Source organism: Chenopodium quinoa, unplaced genomic scaffold (genome assembly GCF_001683475.1).
Source record: "Chenopodium quinoa cultivar QQ74 unplaced genomic scaffold, ASM168347v1, whole genome shotgun sequence".
Taxonomy (NCBI): Eukaryota; Viridiplantae; Streptophyta; class Magnoliopsida; order Caryophyllales; family Amaranthaceae; genus Chenopodium; species Chenopodium quinoa.
In genome coordinates, this window is record NW_018742656.1 from 628,865 (window position 1) to 651,066 (window position 22,202).

Below are 22,202 nucleotides of genomic sequence, written 5' to 3' on the forward strand. Positions count from 1 at the left end.
ATCTTGGTTTTATGCTTCCTTCAAAAAAAAAAAAAAAAAAAAAAAAAATCTGGGTTTTCTGCTGTACAAAATGTCTTTGTATATCAAAGCACATTCGTTCATAAACCAAACTCAAACATCATCCAAACCAATAGCTAGCTAGTTAGTCCCCACATTTTCCTAGTTTTCTTTAGTCAAAATTTTTCCGGATTTCCTGTTATTTTTCTTTTCCTTCTACGTCTACAATATAATAAAATGACCACTAATCTTTTTTTGATGCAAGATGCATTGATGTGAAAAAAAAAAAAAAAAAAACCAAACAAATAAACAAACCGAAAATATACAAAACAAACAGATGAAAAAAATTAGCCTAAAGCAGATATTATGTACATCAACTGAATACCTTTATTTTATGCTGCATCCATTTCTCCCAAACCCATGGAATTCAGAGATACTCACTGAAGTCTTCCATTGCAGTTTCAGCAAAAACCGAAAAGATACAAAACATTACCTAACCATCTTTGTTTTACCTTTATACATCAACAACATTTCTAGCCAATACTATTATACAAAGTGCACAGATGCAGCATTATCTTAACTTGTTTCCCTGATGTCTAAACTCGAAGATAATCATCTTTCTGCTTTTACTGGTCAGGCATGTGGTTGAGCATCCAGGATGGAATAAGGGTAGAGTTGTTGCTTCGCGTTGGTGGCTGTGTTGCTTGATCGTCTTCTATAGCACTTCTGCCTGTCCCTGGTCTGCATTTCAAGCATTAAATACATTCAGTTTATGGATAAAGAAGCAATCATATACCTGTACAACATCATAATAATCGCGGTAGGAACACACATTAAGGACTTTTGAAACAAATCAAAATTAAACTAGGGTTGGCTAGTTACCCTAGCTACATTGTCATTGATTTATAGCTCATTTAAAGATAATTATAACCCCATCAAAATCCTTTCCCTAAACTATTGCTTTAAAGTTCTATCATGTCGTTCCCACTAGGGTTGGCATCGTCCTCAAAGGTCAACCAAACATTTTCCATCATATTCCTACACAACGTGTGACACTCCAATACACCATATGATCAAGCTTTTCTACTAGCACACCATTTTTTTCCTCTAAATTCGGAATTTGACATGAAAACTACATGTAACTGATACAAGTGTGAAAAAGTGTGCGTTGCTAAATTTCATAATTTGACTTTAAAAGGATACATTAATAATAGAGAAAATAGCAGAAATTAACACAATAGGTCATTGAGGACTGACCCTATATTCATTGAGGGCAAAGCCTGAGACATGAGCACAGATGAGTTATTGTCATGTTTATGCTGATCCGGTTCAGGCTGCTGAGCCAACGCCTTCTCTCTCTCCTTCACCTATTTTTAGTTTAGTATACATTGTTCATCTTTAGCAACGCAACATATCAAAAGAAAGGTTACAAGAACTTAAGATTGAACATTTTTTTTAAGGTATGAAAAAGAGAGAACTTCTAATTTGAAGTCCTAAAATTGAATTGGTTCATGAATCATGATATAATACCTTCTTGGTTAGCAAGTTGTTGTGATCCTGTAAGGCTTTGTCCTGTCGTTTTAAAATGAAGTTATTAGGATACTACAATTTTTTGGAATTTATTTTCGCGATTATATGCTTTGTCTAGGGCTGCATACCTTCTTCTGAAGCTGAGAAATTGACTCATGCATGAGTTGATTCTGCAAAGATGAACAAATTTGTTAGCTTATTTGCTTATATCTTCTCTAACCAAGCAATTACAATGGAGTACAATATTTTCTTATGCAAGGAGAAAAAAAATGTTGAGATAGTCTTGGAAATTCTAATTCAAGCAATTACAATGGAGTACAATAGTTTCTTATGCAAAGATGAACAAATTTGTTAGCTTATTTGATTAGTACGAAGTATGATGTAATTAGGTCATCACTAGACTATGATCTAAACCAAAAGTGATCCAAACCAATCCAAAAATAACTCAGTATCACCAATTTTTATTCAAAGAATATGCTCACAAAGATTTGAACATAACAATCCAAGACCCAAATAATTGTGACTAGGGGTGAGCATAATAGGGTACTCTGTAAAAATTACAGGAACCGGAACCGGAACCTGTTGCAACAGGTTCCTCAAAATGGGAACTGGAACCGGAACCGGAACTGGAAATTGGGAACCGGAACCGAAACCTACAGGTTTCGGTTTTGATTCAGGGTACCCTGTATTATAATATACTCACTAACTTTTTCGCGGATTTTTTAATAAAAAACTGGTTGGTCACTAATTTATAATGTTTGCAACTTGCAAATAAGACAAACTAATAGTAGTTGTCTAACAAATTTAATATATATATTTTTATAATTGTAATTTTGATATTTATTATTTAAAAGTTGAGTAAGAATTAGTGTATAATTTGAAATTAAGTGATACTTTTATCAGGTACAGGGTATCCTACAGGTTATGATTCCAAAAAATTGAGAACCTAAACCAGAATCTGTTACAACAGATTCTCCAGTTTGCTACCCGGAACCGGAACCTCTTGTACAGGTTTCGGTTCCGGAACCTGAGGTTCCTAACAGGTTCCGGTTCCGATTCAGGGTACCCTGATTTTTTGCTCACCCCTAATTGTGACTGGACTAAAATTGAACAAAATGATTCATCATCTGAATATGATGTTCTACGTAATTAAATTACTCCATTTTAGACCTAGTCCAAACGACCACTATGCCAACTCTATATATGCTCAATCTTTTTCCATATTTACGTTTGTAAATCCCTAATTCTCTATCAGTTGGTTTTGTAGAAGTTAGAGACTATATCTAATTGATGATAAAAAGATATAGATATGCATGTTGTTTAGAAACTTCTTGAACATGGATTATTTATTCATTCTTATTACTCTTACATAAATAAATCCAAACTTAGAGGAGAAAAGACACATTTTGTTCACGAAATGATTTAGGTTAGGCAGGCATAACAACAACCCAATACTGTTTTCGCCGAGGCAGGATTTGGGAAGGCCTAGATGCAATCAGCCTTGTTTCTAACTATTCAGTTTACAAAAGATTAATACACTCCAATTTTTTTTGGCCAATGCCGGTATGGCAGTATGGTTCATCAAATCTACCAAATCTACGGTCAAAATTAGTATGTTTTAACCATTAAAGTCAAATGCGACCTATTATTTAAAGTCAAATGCGACCTATTATTTAAAGTCAAATGCGACCTATTATTTAAAGTCAAATGTCCCTAAAAATGACCAAAGTATAAAGCGAGTGTTGAATTCTCTGCACAAAGCATATCCAAAATAATGATCATAGGCCTCAGGTCTAAGATATATAACATATCAAATTTGACTATAAATTGATATACCATCAGATTGATACAAAGAACGAAAGAGGTAACTAAGTTAGCTCAGAAGATAAGCTAATGCTGCTGTAAAATACCTTCTTTGACCTGATGTGTTTAAGAGCGCTGTCAAGCTGATGCTCTAAATTTTGAAGTTCCTTCAGGTTCAAGGTATCAAGTTCTTCTCCCATGTAATGCCTGCAAAGATAAAAAGGCATGAACTTTTCGACGATAGGATGGTTTCTCCATAGAGCAGCATTTGTTCTGAAAACTTATTACCTGTGATTTTTCTGCAGAATCTCAAGCCTAGCCTTGAGCTTTGCATGCTCCAGAGTCCAGCTTACCTAAAAGTAGTAAGCATGATTTATCATCTGAAGCCCATTTATATGTGAAATCTCAACTATTATGTTTGGAACAAGGTAACTTCCATACATGGGAATCAGGATCAGGAGCAGTAAGCTGTCTTTCTGCATATGAGTATCTTTCGTAGCGCTCGAGGATCTTCTCCATGCTGCTCTTAGGTGAAACACCAACACAGACCAGGTCAACAACTTAAAAGAGATATACTTGACATCCAAAAACCATTTGAATGATATCAAAACTTATAGTCCAGTTTAATCATCTGATATCAAAACTTATATCCCAATTGTTGCTAATTTGTTGTTTGTATTTTTTGACTCGCTTGCTCTATATATGTATTCACAGTATGTTATGCAATGTGATTATAGGCTTGGATTGCTCATATAGATTTAAAAAAAAAAAAGGATTACATGTCAAACTGTCAAAGCGAAGTCTCATTTTTAAGTGTTAGGAAAACTGTTTCCTTGATTGTATTCAGTTTGAAGGTTATATAAAATGTAGTACTATTAGACTTAGCCCAATAATTACAAAAGCTGATTACACTTAATTACAATATAATTAAGCCCATTTATGTACATCAAATATTTCTTGATAGGGTGCAAAAGAGGGCAATACAAAGTACAACTAAGGGAGAGGGATTCTAATATGCGACCTATTGTACATAGGCCCTCACTGTTTGTCACTAGATTAAGACTTCATCGATACTTTGATCATGTTAGATATACATATTAAGGTTTTTTTTTTTTTTTTTTTTGAAGAAATACTTATTAAGCTAATTAAACTAAGTCAAGTTATTGGCCTTGATGATGCTTAAGTTTAAGTGAAATATAAATTTTAATTAATATAATTTTTTTATTAGTTTGATATTGCAACTATGTTCTGCTATCAATATTCAAGATCTTCATCACAAAGATCCGGTCTTTCTTTGAAATAATGGCATTAACATTCAAATAATGGCATTAACATTCAATTCTAATTGTAGTCTATGAACTATATTAATTTGTAAGATCTAAGATTAAATAGTGACAATTTTGTATTATTAAAAACAAAATTCTAATTGTAAAGTTTTTACTTTTGTATTATTCAATATTTAGCTTAACTTTCTTTATTATTGGCGGTATATACGAAGTACATAAGAAAAAAACACAATCATGTAGGATTTTGTTAAACATATTTTGTGCTATGTGAAAAGTCATTTATGTTTATTATTTTTAATTATTGATGACTGAAATCGCTAAATGATGAGTATAAAAAGGAAAGTGTTTAATTTAATAAATCGAGGAAATATATTTTAAACGTGATAAGGATGACTGTAGGGAGCTGAGAAATGATCTTTTGTACTTTGAGTTGCACTACTTGAGTCTTGGAACCCCAATTTAGAGTATGCAGATAGGATAATTTGATCAGTCAAAATTTGAGTTTAACATCTTGTAACTTCAATTTTTTCTGAGAAATGATCTTTTGTACTCCAATTTTAGCTGTATGTTACTATTGTTTTACATTGAAATCGGATTTACAACTATGGTCTTTCTCTCTCTTTTATTTATTTATTTTATTTTTTTGACACAATAGAACCATGATTAAGACTTATCATTACAGTTTTCCCAAAAAAAAAAAAAAAAAAAAAAAAAAAAAAAAAAAAAAAAGACTTATCATTAAACGACCGTGAAAATGAAATCGGTCTTACTTTAAGGCTTAACAGTTGTACTAGAGATGAAAATGAAATGACCTTGATCATTATATATTTTGATTGGGTATAAATTTTTATTTTAACAAGGTTATTTCATTAAGCATAGTTATATATGGAGATTTACATTAACTTTAACTAAATTTTATGATATAAAAAATTAATAATAATAATTTAAGCTGATCAGTTTTTTTTTTTGTTTTTTTTTTGAGAAAATTTAAGTTGATTATATATTATGGATGTATCAACTTTATTGTATTAAATTTTAACTAACTCATTTTTTTTTAACTAACTCATTGATTTCTTACAAAAACGATAAATAAATAAAATCCATATTATAAGAAAATTAAAGTTTCGACTTATTAATGAAAAAATGTTTTAATGTACTTATTTACAATTGGAAAGTGGATTTTAGTACCAATTATCTCCCCTTTTCTATGTCCATCTGAATTTTTTTCACTATTTTATCTGTCGTCGACTATGTGAATTTTTTTCACTAACTTTTATCTGTGGTTGACTATCATCGGATAACTCAGTTAGTGTTATAGGGGTTACTCGATTAGTGTTAAATGGGTTATACTATTATACCTATAGGGATTACTTAGTTAATAATATATATAAGGGTTACGCTGCCAGTGTTATAGTAGGGTTACTTTGTTATTTAATGGTTACTCAATAAATGTAATATACGGTTATTTTGTTACTACAATAGGGGTTACTATGTTGGGCTTAGTTCGCGTTTTACAAACGTCGCACGATTGTGACCAACCGCACATAAAATAAATAAATAAAAATAAAAATAAAGCTCGGTAATAAACGAAAATGTAGGTATTATTTGTATTACTCAAATATTTTCACTTAGAATTACTCTATCGATTAATTAAAATTCTGGCATGTTCTCTTCACCTTAAAAAATACTTCGTAAATATCAAGTGTTTCGGGGTTTTCTGATGTCCTGCGGGAGAGTTACAATTCCAGGACTGGTATCCTTGCGCCTGTACCTGCAAAACAACGGAGACTTCTTGTGGTGGGAGCTCCGCCTCCAACGGTCAACTTAGTACTTGTTTGAGGAGTGATAAATGCGGAAAGTAAAGGTGGGAGATCTGGTTCCTCTAGGGGAGGAGTGATCAATGTGTTTTGGTTTTCTCTAGGTGAGAGTCATTCTGCTGAATCCCCTTTAATGAGGATTAATTAAGTATTTATAGTCTTGAGAAGCGTGCCAATTTTAGGTTTAGGTTAACCAGGGCAAATTGGGCTTCTCTCGGACTTTGGGCCTTGGTGGCCATTTTGCCTATTTGGCATATGGGAGGCCACGTGGCGTGGCCTGATTAGTCCATGTTGGACCTCTTAGGGTGACAAATGGCGGACGCTGATTGGCCCACGTGGTGGACACGTGGCAGGTCCGGATTGGTCCATTTGTCATGGGTAATTTTTACCCTAAACATTTGCCCCTCGGAAGGAGTAATTTCTCTTTCCAGGAGGGATTGCTCCTTTCGAAAGTTAGACCCTCGAAGCTTTGCTAGGTCGGCATCTTGTCTAGTTCTAATGGGAGATGGACTTGATTAACTTAGAAAATTTTGATACCTTGGGCGGTATGACATTTTCAAAGTTAATCAATCATAATAATGATTGCCGCCGAACTAGACAAATGCCGATTCTTTGCCCCACTATGCAGATAGCCCCTGATCAGGTGGATTGTCAACTATTGCATAAGGGGTAAGCGTTTAGCATTATTCGGCCATTGGCCTCTTTTGATTCAATATACTAAGTTTGGTACTTAGTTTATTTCGTTGGGGGATGGCTGGTCGTCTGCTTTGGTGGCTGCATAGAAGCAGGCGTCAGACAGGACGTCCAACCAAAGTAGCTACGCCTGTTGGGTTACAGACGGCAGCTTTAAGTATAGCCAACCTCGTAAGAATAGTGGTCGAGTACCTCTGTTTACCAAAAAACAGGCGGACTCCTCATACCTTTTAGGTTCCGTACTAAGGAGGGCGACTGGTTAACCTTGCGGTTAGTCAATCACTGCCTATTTTGTTTGAGTGGTAGGGAAACCAGGCGGCGGGGGCCGGATAGTCCCCTTGATTCGCCAAGTTTTTTCTTGGCTATTAACTCAAAGGTTGTTAACCTAGCAGGAGTAGTGGTTGAGAGCCCCTGTTTGCTAAAAACAGGCGGGCGACTCATACCTTTTAGGCTCCATACTAAGTTTGAGATAGTGACTATGAGTTAACATGGGAGTTACTCAGTCTCCGTCACTCTCTAGCTTGAGTAGTAGAGGTACCAGACGGCGGAGGCCGGCTGATCCCCTTGATTCGCCAATGTTTGTTGGCTATTAGCCCAAGGAGTGGTTACCTAGTAGGAATAGGGGTTTGAGTGCCCCTGTTTGCCAAAAAACAGGCGGTCTACTCAAACCTTTTAGGTTCCATACCAAGTTTGAGGGAGTGCCTATTAGTTGACTTTGGTGTTACTCAGTCGCCGTCACTCCTGCTTGAGTAGTAAAGGTACCAGGAGGCGGAGGCCGGCTGAACCTTTTGATTCGCCAATGTTTGTTGGCTATTAACTCAAGAGGTACCCCCTGAATTTATCCCAAGTAATACAGGGGGTCATCCGACTCAGATGTCAACTACTACCACTGGTTTGGTTAGTGATAGAGTTATCCTTGTCTCAAAAACGGCTACGTGGTTGCCCTTGGGGACAGTCGTATAGGTGCCGTGTAATTAGTTTATAGAGCAATGTTCCACCCAAAAGGGAGCTGCTCTCTGCGACAAATTTCATCCGGAGGGATGCCGTCGGACGCCTGCTATGATGTTGGGACAGGTCGTATTAGTTTAAAAATTGGATCAGTTGGCTTGGCGCCTGGGCTGATCATCGGGCCTGTGGCCTTGGTTAGTTCTTGGCGAACGTAGGTGCTAAGTAAGAAGAGGGCAGCCGCTTGTTTAGGCACATGGTCGGCCTGGCCCTAATCTTTTTTAGCTAAGTATAAGGGGGGTGGCTGTGTGCTTTGGAACCAGTCGGCCCTCTTCTATGGAGAGTAGCCGACTATATGTCCAGACGGCATGCCCCTCTAGTGATAGAGTAAAGTAATCAAAGCAGAGAGTAGCCGACTATAGAGGTACCGCTGCTATACTCAATGGAGAGTAGCCGACTGTAAAGGTACATCGGCATGCCCCTCTGATGATATAGTGATATAATCAATGGAGAGTAGCCGACTGTAAAGGTACAGGCGGCATGCCCTTCTGAATTAGTATCAAGTATTGAAATAATTTCAAGTGTTAGAGTAGATAGATCACTTAGCTCCCTTCCATGGAGGATTGATGACTCTACTTTCTTCGAATGGGGACAGGTGGTCGTGCTAAACTTGTTAATGTGGTTTGCGACCTCGCTGCTCGGCCTACACATTTGCCGCCGGTCTTTAGCCCCTTAGTGAAATTAATGAGGGTCGACTGCTTTCATAGCTACGAGACTTCGTCGTATAGGGGGCCGGCTAGTATTCATGCCGCTTTTCTTGCCTGATAGACTGTCATGCAAACAAGTGGAGGTAATCCACGAAGAAAGATGGTCTTCAATAGAGTGCCGCCTATGTTGCCTGGTTTAATAACCTTAGGCAACATTTTTTAGGGCATCTTATACTTTTTTTTTTTATCATAATAATGATTGAGGTCGCCTAAACCAAGGCTACGAAACCATGATAATCATACCACCAGACATTCGGCATGCCGCTTGCTTTCATTTGGCAAGACATCCAATCTTCTCAGCTTCAAAATCACGATGCATGATCATGATGATGTTGGGCTTAGCATAATGATTCTAGTTGTACTCGTACCCATGATAATTTTCTTGATGATAATTTCTTTCGTGTAACAGCCGGCTGTTTAGAGCTGGCAGGCCGGGTGCTTAGTGGCTGGGTTGGGGCCGGCTGCCGCCTGCTGGCTTTGAGGAACGATGCCTAGGAGCCGGTTGTTCAAGCATAGGTGTCATAAAGCTGGCTGTATTGAGGCAGTTGGGAGCCTTGTATTTTGACGCCTGCTTTCATTAGTTTAGCGAGGACACTAGGTGTAGTTAAACAGCCAAAGGCTTGACTAGCTAGGTGCATCTCTGTGCTCAACCACTAATGCCGGCTGTAGCCTAAGGCCGACTTGGCTTGTGCGGGCGCCTCAATGGTGGACTGGCAATGAGGGCCGCCTATTCTGAAAATTTACAAACGACTTCTCAAATTCAGGCGTCCATACCCATCTTGCGTATCCAGCCATGCATAACATTCTCTCGTTCTCGCATATGCTGCTTTATTACAGCTAGCTTGAAGTTTGACATTGAGATATCGTCTTGCACATTCTCAAACAAGGAACTTTTTGGTGTTAAACGGTTTCGGACACCATTAATAACCAAGGTGCGCAGCCGGCAACCGAGAGTTTGAGTTCAACATTTTACTTGCATTTTACTTGAGTTTGAGTTTAAGCTCATGCCTTTTCAACCAAGTGCCGACTGTTTTAGGTGAGTCGGTGTACTTAACACATGCGCCTGGCTGGGGCTGGGCTGAACGCCATCGACTCTCAGCAATTTAGTTGGTAAGCTAGGCAAGTGATACAATTGGTGATAAGGCCGGTTTATTTTGCCATGATGTGTCGGCTGTCCTCATAGCGTTCTTGCCAATTATATATTAGCCGCTGTTCATTAAAGAGTGCCGGCATCTGGCTGCTCCCACAAGGTGAGTTTACTCGCCCATCGCCATATCTAGATGGTCTTCATACACTAAGTGTGAACGGTACACACTCAATCATACGCTTGTCGCTTGTATTAATCACCATAATGGTTATTGATGGTATGATGCTGCTGCTTGTATGAGAGAAAGGGGGGTTTGTTAGCTTCTCTTGATGGCTTAACAGCCGGTGGTACAGTGCTTCCCCTACATACATACAGCCGCCTACTTTGTACATACACACGAAATCATTCGACTCGGCATTTAGAGTCGCTTGTTCTTGGAGTGCCGTTTGATATTCTGCTGTTTGCCCATGATACTTCGAGATTCAAGAATCACTTAGCTTGAGGTTACATGTGGAGCATGTCGGCTTCTTTCATGGTTACGAGGACTTGTTTGTTAGCGTCGTACCGCAATCGGCTTTAGGAGTGTTACACAAACGCCATTTCTTCAAATTCATCTAGCTTTCTCAAGGCTATCCTCATTTATCACCGGCTGTTTGATGGCTCGGATTAGGCTGGCTGTTTTGCGGCCGTGTTGTCAAACACCTTATACTTGATGCTATACGTACACTTGATGCTAGTTGTTTAAATTTAACCAACCAAGCTATACGTACACTTGTTGCGTTTGTTGTGAAGGTCGCATGCTTTAACATGGTTGGCTGCCTCTTGCTTGATAGCTTGAGGAACGATGCCTAGGTGCCGCTTAGGATACACAAGTGAGCTGCTTTCCCATCTAACTTTACACTTGTCTTTTCTCATAATGCAAGTAAGTTAGCTTCTCTATATAGAAAATGAAAGACGAATAGATAATGGACAAGCTTGTTCCACTAATTAATAAAATAGTTAATAAACTAGTGGAGCTTTGCCGCCTGACATCATCCCCAAATTGAGTGGACCAGCTCATAAAGCATAGCAAATACTTGGGAATTAGTGATGGCGTTTATGGTGTATTGGAGTGTGAAATTAGTTGGCTTTCGTTGCAAGTAGCATAGCCCCACTCAACAGATTTAAAGAAACAAGTCGCCCTTTTTTTTTCTTTTTTTTTTTTTTAATTCAAAATCATAATAATGATTTGATAATAATAATAGCCTACAAGCTTGACCATCCGACTCCTGTTATTCGGCCGTATGGCGTTTGTGGCACATGCGGGGCCGACTAGTTTTTATGGGATCGAGACCGACGGGAGGTGCCGCCTATCTGGCTCTCGTAATTTGATTGGGTATACCTCATGGAGGTATTATGAAGACTGTCTTGAAAATCGGTAGTAGTGGCCGACTCTGACAGTTGGTGATTCTTCTTTTGCTCGATTTTCATTCGAGCATCAGAGTATGTTTTCCTTGATCCATCCAGTTGAATAAGGCGGATGGGCTTCCTCTTCCCTAGAGAAGGGAAGCGGTACTTTGTTAGGTCGATCACTGGTGCCTCTCTCCCCTTAGGTCTAGGGTGAGTAGTCGCCTCCCGATCCTTTGCAGGTTCTTCCTCCCAGATTGGGAGGGTCTTCTGGCCGACTGTTCCTTTGCAGGAACAGGCACCCTTCTATTGATCAAGTCTTGGATCTCTCCTTTGAAACTACTCATGAGGGCCATGAGTTCATTCCTGGTTATAGGGGCAGATCCCTCGGCCGCCTGTTGATGATCAGGCGACGGGCCGGCTGGTTTACTAGATTTAGCCAGGTAGTCTCCCCGTTCCCTCCTTTCGATGGGACGGGTGCGTCGAGCTCTGAGGGACCCGTCAGGGGCCGTGTGAGTCTCAACTTCATATTCTTCGTCGGTATCCTAGTCTGACTGGACCAGGGGGTCGTCCATGGAACGCTTCTCACTTAGAACCGGTACAGACTGTGATACCATCTCGAAAGTACTCTCCCCACAGACGGCACCAAAATGTTTCGAGGTTTTCTGATGTCCTGCGGGAGAGTTACAATTCCGGGACTGGTATCCTTGCGCCTGTACCTGCAAAACAACAGAGACTCCTTGTGGTGGGAGCTCCGCCTCCAACGGTCAACTTAGTACTTGTTTGAGGAGTGATAAATGCGGAAAGTAAAGGTGGGAGATCTGGTTCCTCTAGGGGAGGAGTGATCAATGTGTTTTGGTTTTCTCTAGGTGAGAGTCATTCTGCTGAATCCCCTTTAATGAGGATCAATTAAGTATTTATAGTCTTGAGAAGCGTGCCAATTTTAGGTTTAGGTTAACCAGGGCAAATTGGGCTTCTCTCGGACTTTGGGCCTTGGTGGCCATTTTGCCTATTTGGCATATGGGAGGCCACGTGGCGTGGCCTGATTAGTCCATGTTGGACCTCTTAGGGTGACAAATGGCGGACGCTGATTGGCCCACGTGGTGGACACGTGGCAGGTCCGGATTGGTCCATTTGTCATGGGTAATTTTTACCCTAAACATCAAGTACTTCCTTCATGTTTTAATAAGTGTTACTTTTTGAGCGACACATAGTTTTAAGTAATTTAACAGCATATATATAAGTGGAGGTAGTTAAACTATTAACAAATTGTAAAAGAAATATAGTGGAGTCAATAATTTATTGAAAAGTAATGTATGTGAGCGGAAAAAGATAATTAAAAAAAATTAGTAGTAGACTTGAGTGGGGACAATGAAAAGAGAAAGGAATAACTTTAAAATGGAGCTTTTTGCAAAAGAAGAAAGTGTAACACTTATTAAAAACATGATCACATCTAGTAAGTGAACACTTATTAAAATACGGATGGAGTAAAAAATAATTTCTGCAAAAATAATTTTAGTTATGTAAAACTCAGTTACTTTAAAGAACAAATAAAATAGAATTAAAAATAAGTTTTAATCAGTAAAATTAAGTTTAATTCAGTAAAACATAATTTCAGTTTAACAAATAAGGTGAAGAAAACATATCCTAAATTTTCAATAATTGAATTAATTAATTCATTATTCTTGTTTTTATTCTACAATGGGTCCTGATTTTCACTAATTGATTATTAATTTTACTAACTGTTTCTTTTAATTGACCAAAATTGTATTTTATTGAATACTACCCTGATTATAGTCCTATTTGACTTTCACACTATAAAAGCATTGACTTTGACCCGCATGCTAATAAAATTAAAGCATACTGCTTCTGTTTTTTAAATCTCGATTCACTTTTCATTTTTAATGTTTTGAAAAGTTCGACAAATTAATTTTACCATCACACTCTTCTCACTTTATCCGTCTTTGTTTTATAGTCTCTATTAAATATACTTTGGTATGTTTCCAAGACTTTCAAAACATATGCTACCTCTGTTTCATATAATTGCAACTTTAACTAAAAATTGACACTCTCATCATCACATGCATTTTTATCTTTCTCTCTACATATAACACTCAAAAACACATTTTACTATAAGTCTATATCAAGTTGGTTTTTTTTTTTTTTTTTTTTTTTTTTTTGCACATAATACAAAATGGAAGTAGACCTTTATATAGGGGTGAAAGTAATTCAGATTAAAACTGAACCGAACCATGCAAAAACCAAACCGAATTAGTAATTTGAGTTGGATTTATTTAAAATTCGAATTGAAACGGTTTGGAAAAATTAAAAAAAAATATGGATTACGGTTTGGATTCAGTTTGGGGTTTAAAATCTGAAAACCGAATTACAAACCGAAATTTTGATCTATTACCTTAAGCCTATTTTCTTTTACAAAGTATCTCAACTTCTTTCTCCTTTCATGTATAAAAAAAATAATAATAATAAAAAACCAAAACTCTAATTCTCAATTCTCCTTTCTCAATATCTCACTCTCTCACAAAGAATGTAATTAACAGGAAAAGGTTCAACAATAGTAGGAATTTTTTAGATGAAAACGGGTTTCGGGTTTGAATGTTGCGAAAGAATTTAATAAATTTCGATTTGGATTGGATTGTACTCCTTCCATTTTTAAATACTTGCTCCACTTTCCTTTTTCGGCCGTTTTTAAATACTTGCTCCATTTCCTTATTTAGAAAGCTTTTACAATATTTAATTAATTTCTCTTACCTAGTGGACCTAACATAAAACATATTTTATTAATTTCATATTATCTCTCCTCTAATTCTCTCTACTACTTTTACTTTATATAATTTTTTTATTCTTTCACCCACCCCACTACCTTCGTATTTTATTATTTTCTCTAATTTCTCCTAAAACTCCGCGCATGGAGAAATGGAGCAAGTATTTAAAAACGGATGGAGTAATTAGCAAAACCGAATTAATTCAGTTTGATTTAAATTGGACCGAATCTTAATTCTGTTTGAGAAATCCAAAACCGAATTAATTCGGATTATTGGATTTTATTTTGGCTATTATCCAAACCACAAACCGAACTTTCACCCCATTTATATATCTATAAATGTTATACTTAATTGTTCCCTCTTGCAACCGTATTTGTTTATCTTGAAAATACTTTACGAGTATTATATATGTATTCTCAAAATCTTTTATGAATTAAAATTGTTATTTTTTTTTTTTTTACCATCTACTACTTCTCAATAATTGAATACTCCTAAATGTATTTCTTCTAATTGTATTCTTATACATTTTCTTTGATAAGATGTTGTATTATATTAAGTACACAGGTTTTCCTAAGGGCCTGTTCACATTTACTGAACTGAGTTGAACTGAACTGAACTGAACTGAATTGAGCTGAAATGAATATTTTATGAGAAAGGGAAATTAGGAGCTAAACTGAACTGAACTGAATTGATTGAAGCTGAACTGAACTGATTGAAGCTGAACTGAACTGAAATGAACTGAAATTAAGTAAATATGAACAGACCCTAAGTTGATCATTTTATTAAAAAAAATAGCAATTGATGATCCAATTATATAAATTGTCTAATTTTTATTTACTTAACCATGTATTAATTTAAAAATCCGATGATGGGATAGGCATTAACTAGTAGCTTCCTTAATATATAGGGTTATTGTGAAAGCTAAGTTGTTGATTTATTTAATACAACTCATGCAATAATTCCAAACTTATGAAGCTTTTAGTTCTCAAATTAATACAACTTATTACTTTGTTTTCAACAATTACAACTTACAAGCACTTTACTCTTTTTTTTTTTTTTTAAGGTGTACTTTATTTTGTTTTACACATTTACATGTAACATACATTTAAGGACAGTTTTCAAATGACTACAATAAAATTGTGGTTATTGTAACTAAGTGAAAAACAACCCTTCGATTAATAACATTCATCATATCCATCCATTGGTTGACTATAAAATACGGTTATAAAAATATAAAAGTCAACTTTTTTAATACCAGAAAATTAGGTCAAAGGATGAAATTTTCTATATATGTTATTGTTTTCATCGTTAATGTCAATTGATTGGTTTATTGAAAGTTAGAAACAAACTTTGCAGTTTTTTTTTTTTTAATCTTATTCTTTTCCTCACTTTTTCTGGTTTTCTTTAATGGAGGATGATTCATCTATCTATCTATATTATATACTAAAGTAATCAATGGAAGGACACTTGGCATGATTTTATGAAAAATCCCTCCAAAATGCTCTTTTTTTTAAAAAAAAAAATTTAAGGGATAGACATTATTAAATTTAAATTTGAAAAAAAAAGGTGTTACCTAATTTATTTAATTTCAATTGACTATTATGATATCATACTTTATAAATATGTGCATTGCATGGGGATAAAGCTAGTCTATATATATATATATATATATATATATATATATAATTGATGCAAAATTTATAGGCTTTGTATTTTATAATGCGGTAAATAGGTTTATTGGTAATTAAATTATAATCAAATGTTGATTTTTAATGGAGATGGAAGAATAATTTGAACGTGGAAATTGCAAGAATATACATCAATGGCAAACTTCAAAAATTTTGCTTTATAAACTGTAATTTTTTTTAACTTTTTTTTTTAACTTGTAATCAAGATTTTTTTTTTTAATTTCTAATGCGGGAGCAATAGATCAATATGGGTATTCTTGAAAATTCACGGAATTTTAAAAAAGCCTGCGCTATCTATTTATTAGTATTAATTATTAGGATTTTTGAATTTTTAGGGTTTAAGAGTTTTAGCCATTAGGATATTTATTTATATATGTTAGGATAGATTTAGTAGTTGATATATTAGGATTAGATTCTTAATATTTATGTAATTTTAGGATATAATTATTAGTTTCCTATCTTATCTCTGTACGATTTGTCACCCTATAAATATTGGTGTATATCAATAATAGTTTAAGAATGAGAGAGTATTATTTTGGGAATTAATCCTTTGAGCGTTTCTTGTTTGATTATTAATCGATAAAAAACATCACTTGTTGCGACTTGTGATCATTTTCTAGTTGCGACTAGGAAGAGACCCTCTATTTTTGCGAGAATTAGAGTACTATCCTTTTGCGAGTCTTGTGAGAGTCTTGAGAGATCCACATCAATTTCATTTCATATTAAATATTAAAGTAAATTTGATGAATGGATAATATGCCAATATTAAAACTAATTACAATAGCTACAATTTTGTTGTAACCATTGAATAGATTTCAATGCACAAACAATTTGCAACAACATTATTTTTAATATCTCAACTAGGATATACATATCCGCAACATTTGGTGTGAGTAGATCTAGATGCACCCAAGGCTAATTTGCTACTTATTGATGGACTTTTTTTTTTCTTTTTTTTTTTCTAATTTAAAGCTACTTAAAGGTCCAGTGCATAATATACTTAGATTGGTCACCAATGAAAATATTGATCATATATCTACTCATATATTAAAAGGAGATTTTAAAAAAATAGGAAGATAAGAGGATTTGAACTCAGTCAAAATTGACTATTTAGTCATCTAAGCTAATTATCAAACATGTTATAAAAATGAAAAAGAAATATATTCATTCAAAGAAAATTAAATCATAAATTACAATGTATATTAATAATCAGCTAGTTTCATGTAATAATCCGAGATATCGCCCGAGTCCAAGAACTAATTAAAAAAAAAATTGCATTTTGTAAGACAAAGATTAGTGTATGCAAACGTGCGTGCATATTACAATTGGCTAATATAAAGCGACATAATTCTTTAAAAAAAAAAAAAAAAACTAATCAAGTGTGTATTAAATTAGGAGAGATTATTATATACACCCAGATGTACCGTACAGTCGTACACCCATGGGTATTTTATACTCATTTTGATGATTGTTTTTCATTTAATCATCAAATGAAGAGTAAGAATTAACCTTGGGGTTATTTACTTAGCTGGGTGTACGATACACCCGGATGTATCACCTTCGTCTAGAAATCAATTATAAATATAATATACAACTCCCACTTAATTAACAAACTAGTTAACTTATAACGTGCTAATAACGCATGAGATTTTTCAAAGCTCCTTCGTTCGTATGTTATTTGATGGTATAATTGTGGATATAATATAAAAATAAAATAGATAATCTTAAGAGATACTCCGTATTCCGTAATAGGTTTGTATGTAAGGTAATTTAAAATATATTTATGGATTAAGTTATGATGAATGATTGATAACTCTTCCTCTTAAGAGCGAATTCATAACAAATTTACAATACATCAGAATAATCTTTGCATTCTGCATCTAAAAAAACAGAATAATCTTTTTATTGAATGAGCTAAGATTTTACAGGATGAATGTTTTTTCAACCTCCATAACTTATACTTTGAGATGATTATGTAGATTATTGAGATGATTATGTAGATTATTTAGCTATCATCACTAATATTCTACTCTTCCAAATTCTTATTGAGCGAGAGTGAGAGCTTATCATCATATATAGTCATATGGGGTTCTTGAGTGCAAAGTGCTAACGAGTATAATGGTATGTAGAGGTTAGATATCAAGGGAAACAACAAGAGAAGAAAGGCAATTTTGACATTTGATAGGAAAACGACCTACCATTACAGCTAGTAAAGTGAACCAAACCATTTCAAAGGAATATAAGAAATAGATAAATTCCTTCCAAGTTAATAAATTATCTAATTTGAGAATTAATATTTATAATTAGCCGTTTTGGTAAATACTTTTGTAAAATTAACCATTTTGGTAAAAGATCCTAGTCTTGCTATCCAACCTTGCATGTGATAGTGGTGGAGATAGGTGTGGCTATATATATTTATTTGGCCAGGACCAAAGTGAAGGAGATAAATGAAGAAAGATCACTAATTTTACATGATTTTCAGGATATTGACATACTATTGTATAAAAGTTATCAAATGCAAAATATAAGGGTTCGTTTGGCATTACTGTGGTTTTGTGTTTTTTGGTTTTTTGCTTTTTAAAGTATATGATATATGCCCCATAATGAATCAAAATTTTTTGAACTTATTAAAATCATGATAATTTTGAAAAATGACAACAGAAAAGTGGAAACACCTTTTTCTTATTTCTTGTTTTTGGTTTTTGGTTTTCAAAAAAATAGGAAACTGAAAACCAAAACTGATGCAAAACAAGCCTTTGAGTTTCACAATGTAATTTGAGACATAGGAATCCCATAAAAAAAATTGTGTTAGAGGAAATATATATATTCCAAAGTTGAAAATTTGTAAAAAAAATAAATATAAATAAATAAATAAATTTAAAAGAAAACCTTTTTTTTTTAAAAAAAGAAAAACCTATTTAAAAATGCTATACAAGGATTTATAAATGATTTATACTCCGTATTATTTTATTCGAATTTAAAAATGATAGAACATGTAGTACGTGTACAGAATAAGAGATTCTTAAAAATATGGATACAAGATCTTGGGATGTAAATAATAAAAATTAAAAAGTATGAAGTACTCCGTACAATTGTCAAGGAAAAGAATTTTTAAAAAATTTGCAACTTTTTTTTGGTAAAATCCAAAAAGCACTTCGTATTCCGTACAACATGTAACTACCATTTCTTACGTAGTAGTGTTATTGTAAGATTGAATTGTAGTGCATGGGTTTTGCCTAAAAAAGCCAAACTATTAGGATCGACTTTTTTTGTATAGAAGATGTAAATGTGTAATTGATTTGTATATTGTATTCAAAACTGCAAATTTAAACCTTTTTCATAAAATAGCCAAAAAAATAATTCTTTTTTTTTAAAAAAAAAAAAACATTGATTTTGTTGAATTTGTACAAATTTTTTTTTTTAATGCATGTACCATATTGTCTCTTGTATCTTTCATTTGTGGAAAATAAAATTTAAAATTCATTTCAATGTACTTTGTATAGTTTCATAGTATTCCATATGTACTAAAACGTATTAATATAGTCAAATTGTATATTGAAAATAGTTAAAAAGAACAGTGAAAAAATTGGGGTCAAAAACAAAATTAAAGCAAATCAAATTACTCGTACTTAGTCCATTTGTTCTTGTAGCTCTAACATCTAAGAAAACCATTTTGATCAAGATGAAGGTACAGAAGTAATGATGTCTATTGTGCTTAATAGTGAATGAAAGGACTTATATATATTATTTAATTCAAGTTCAAATTTTAACCCCTGCTCATTATATAGTAGTAACACTATAGAGTACTTTGTACATCACAATTTTTTTATATATTAAATTGTGTAATATGAAATATTGTTAAGCAAAATTATGTATGCTAATATTAAGAGAAATTAATAGATGTGTTTTCACATTGTCGTCCTTTATATAGGGAATTAAATGAAATAATAAAAATAACATATAGATTGATATATATTATACACATAACTTTTGTTTAATTTGTTTAAAATAATAATAATAATAATATAAATTCTTTCAATAAAAATTATATGAGTAATACAATATTACTATTTGAGGTTCAAACTTCGAAACTTTGAAATTGTTAAAATGAAATTAATTTAACCTATATTCTCTAAGTAGGTGCCTAAAAATGGAAGAATTTAGGTTTAAACAGAAGAAAGCACCTGATCTACATAGAATTTACGAAACTAATCCATACTGTTCATGATCCCTACAAAATCACACGTTCATCCTCTTTCTCTCACCTCTATACTTAGTTTATATTCATAATTTAAATAAACACCAAATGAATTGCACCCCAAAAATTCAACACTTTAAAAAAAAAAAAAAAAAATCTCAGCTTCAATCATGATAAATATATACAAGTAGGTAAATTACATACCAGGCATCAGAAGCGTACTCGAATAGCTTGCCTTTAGTAGAGAAGATGATAAGAGCAACATCGGCATCGCAGAGTATGGAGATCTCATGTGCCTTCTTCAGCAATCCAATCCGACGCTTTGAGAACGTGACTTGTCGATTGATCTTGTTCTCGATCCTCTTGAGCTGAACCCTACCCCTCCCCATTTCCGAGGGTTTTTCTTATTTTCTCTCTCCTTCCGTACAACAATCTCTCTTTCTCCCTCACTCAATCACTTGCTGATATTAATGATAATAGGTAAGGCATGCGGAAGGAGAGAGAAAATAAGGGACGAGGGAGAAAGAGAGATGATAATAATACTAAAAAATTAGTTATATAACAAGTATGATTTTGTAGTAATGTTAAAGGAGAGATAAATCTGCAGGGAGTATATGAGGCAGGAAGGTAGACACGGGAGTAATGAAAGAGAGAGTTGAGATTTGGATGATAAAAAAGAGTGGTTTTATAAAACCAGACTGGTTTCGTCAAATGCGTTGTCGACTTTTGATTGGATAGGACGGTTTTTGATATTTGGATTTTTTTTGTGTTTTTATTACTTTAAATGAAAATAATAAGGTGGGGGTCCGTTAATAACATGGGCTTCTAAAAAAGTAAAAAGGATAATAAAAAAAAAAAAGTAAGCAAGTACTCCGTATTAACTACGAAGTATAAAGGATTTTTGGGGAGTTGGGAATTTTGGTTTTTCCCTTATTTTTTGTACCCCACCAGAATGAATCTAAGGCAGACGGTAAAAAAGGGGAAAAACTTGGAATAGTTGAAGGTTACACATGTCGATTCATAAGTATCCTGACTAATCAGTAGGTTTTTTTTTTTTTTTTCTTTTTTTGAGGCTAGAGTTGTATCAAAAATTTTGTAGTCCCCTCCTCTTCGAAACAACGACCTATTTGGCCTAATTTTATTTCCAAAAAGAATGACTCGTTATCATTAAAATATCCATCAATTTGCAACAATATTTGTGCAAAATTATTTTATTTATTTTTATTTAACTTTATTAATACCCGCGAAATCAACCCAAATGGGTTATTCTTTTGGGGACGGAGGTAGTACAAAAAAATACAAGAGCATCCTCGGGTATCGAAGGAATTGCACGTATCGAAATTCAAAAAAAGTATTGATCTGATACAAATGTAATCCATATAGGGTTTCCAAAATTATTAATAGAAAATCGACCACACGGAGTTGATGACCTAAAAATAAATGTACAAAAAGAATTGAATTGTGTAAACTGAAAACTCAATATTGATCACTGGGTCGATTCAAGTTGAAACCAGGTCATTATGAGGAATAACTAGGCTGATTGATCGGGTTCGGTGGGACTTTTAAATTAGGGTTGATAGATATGTCTTTTTTTAAAAAAAAAAATGAGTACGAAAACCTATGTTAGCCCCTTTAATTGGGAATATCTAAAACATCCTTTTGAATGATAAGGGAGAGGGAAGGCACAAAATTTTTAAAGGACCAAAATAGAGTTTTTGTGTTAGTGCCCCTTTTTTTTTTACCATGTAGTCTGTCGCCATATTCGTCTCCTTGCAACCTTGGTGAACAGAGTGAGAATCAAGATTATTCAAAGCTACCTCCGTGTCACATATGATGTTGTTCATCTCCCATGGGATTTGCCACATCCTCTTAATGACATTTAAGACTGCCAGATTATCGCCTATTATAATCAGACTAGGTTAAACCCCCGTGCAATACATGCACAACTATTCAATAATTTTACCAACAATAAAAATTATACAAACGTGAGGTTTTAAGGATCAACACACCAATTATTTAATAGTATTAAGTATATACTTTGTATATATTAATAAATAACGTCATATAAAATAATAAACAATTTAATATTTTGGAAATTCTAGTTTATAATCTAAGTAAAGCAACTGTATAATCTTGATACAATCCTTTTTTATAGTAAGAATAATTTTTTTTAAAAGCAAGTATTATTAGAGGGGATTTTTTTATTATATTGCGACCAAGTG

General features: G+C 34.1%; 1 protein-coding gene across 1 annotated transcript; it reads right to left on the reverse strand.

Annotated features, from left to right (window-relative positions):
• Positions 1 to 320: 320 nt before the first annotated feature.
• Positions 321 to 20,614, reverse strand: LOC110722241 (truncated transcription factor CAULIFLOWER A-like). The gene is made up of 8 exons (XM_021901513.1): positions 20,185 to 20,614; positions 3,772 to 3,850; positions 3,619 to 3,683; positions 3,438 to 3,537; positions 1,656 to 1,697; positions 1,528 to 1,569; positions 1,255 to 1,364; positions 321 to 738 (listed from the first exon to the last, which is right to left on the reverse strand). Exons 1-8 carry the CDS (start codon positions 20,367 to 20,369, stop codon positions 624 to 626), a joined length of 738 nt encoding a protein of 245 aa, XP_021757205.1. The 5' UTR covers positions 20,370 to 20,614; the 3' UTR covers positions 321 to 623.
• Positions 20,615 to 22,202: the final 1,588 nt, after the last annotated feature.

Excerpts from the sequence above, each read along its gene's own strand:
- LOC110722241 (XM_021901513.1), bottom strand. The coding sequence starts at position 20,369 with ATGGGGAGGGGTAGGGTTCAGCTCAAGAGGATCGAGAACAAGATCAAT. Across the intron at positions 1,365-1,527 it reads ACAACTTGCTAACCAAGAAG|GTGAAGGAGAGAGAGAAGGC; the intron begins GTATTATATCAT and ends AACTAAAAATAG. Across the intron at positions 739-1,254 it reads TTGCCCTCAATGAATATAGG|ACCAGGGACAGGCAGAAGTG; the intron begins GTCAGTCCTCAA and ends CTTGAAATGCAG.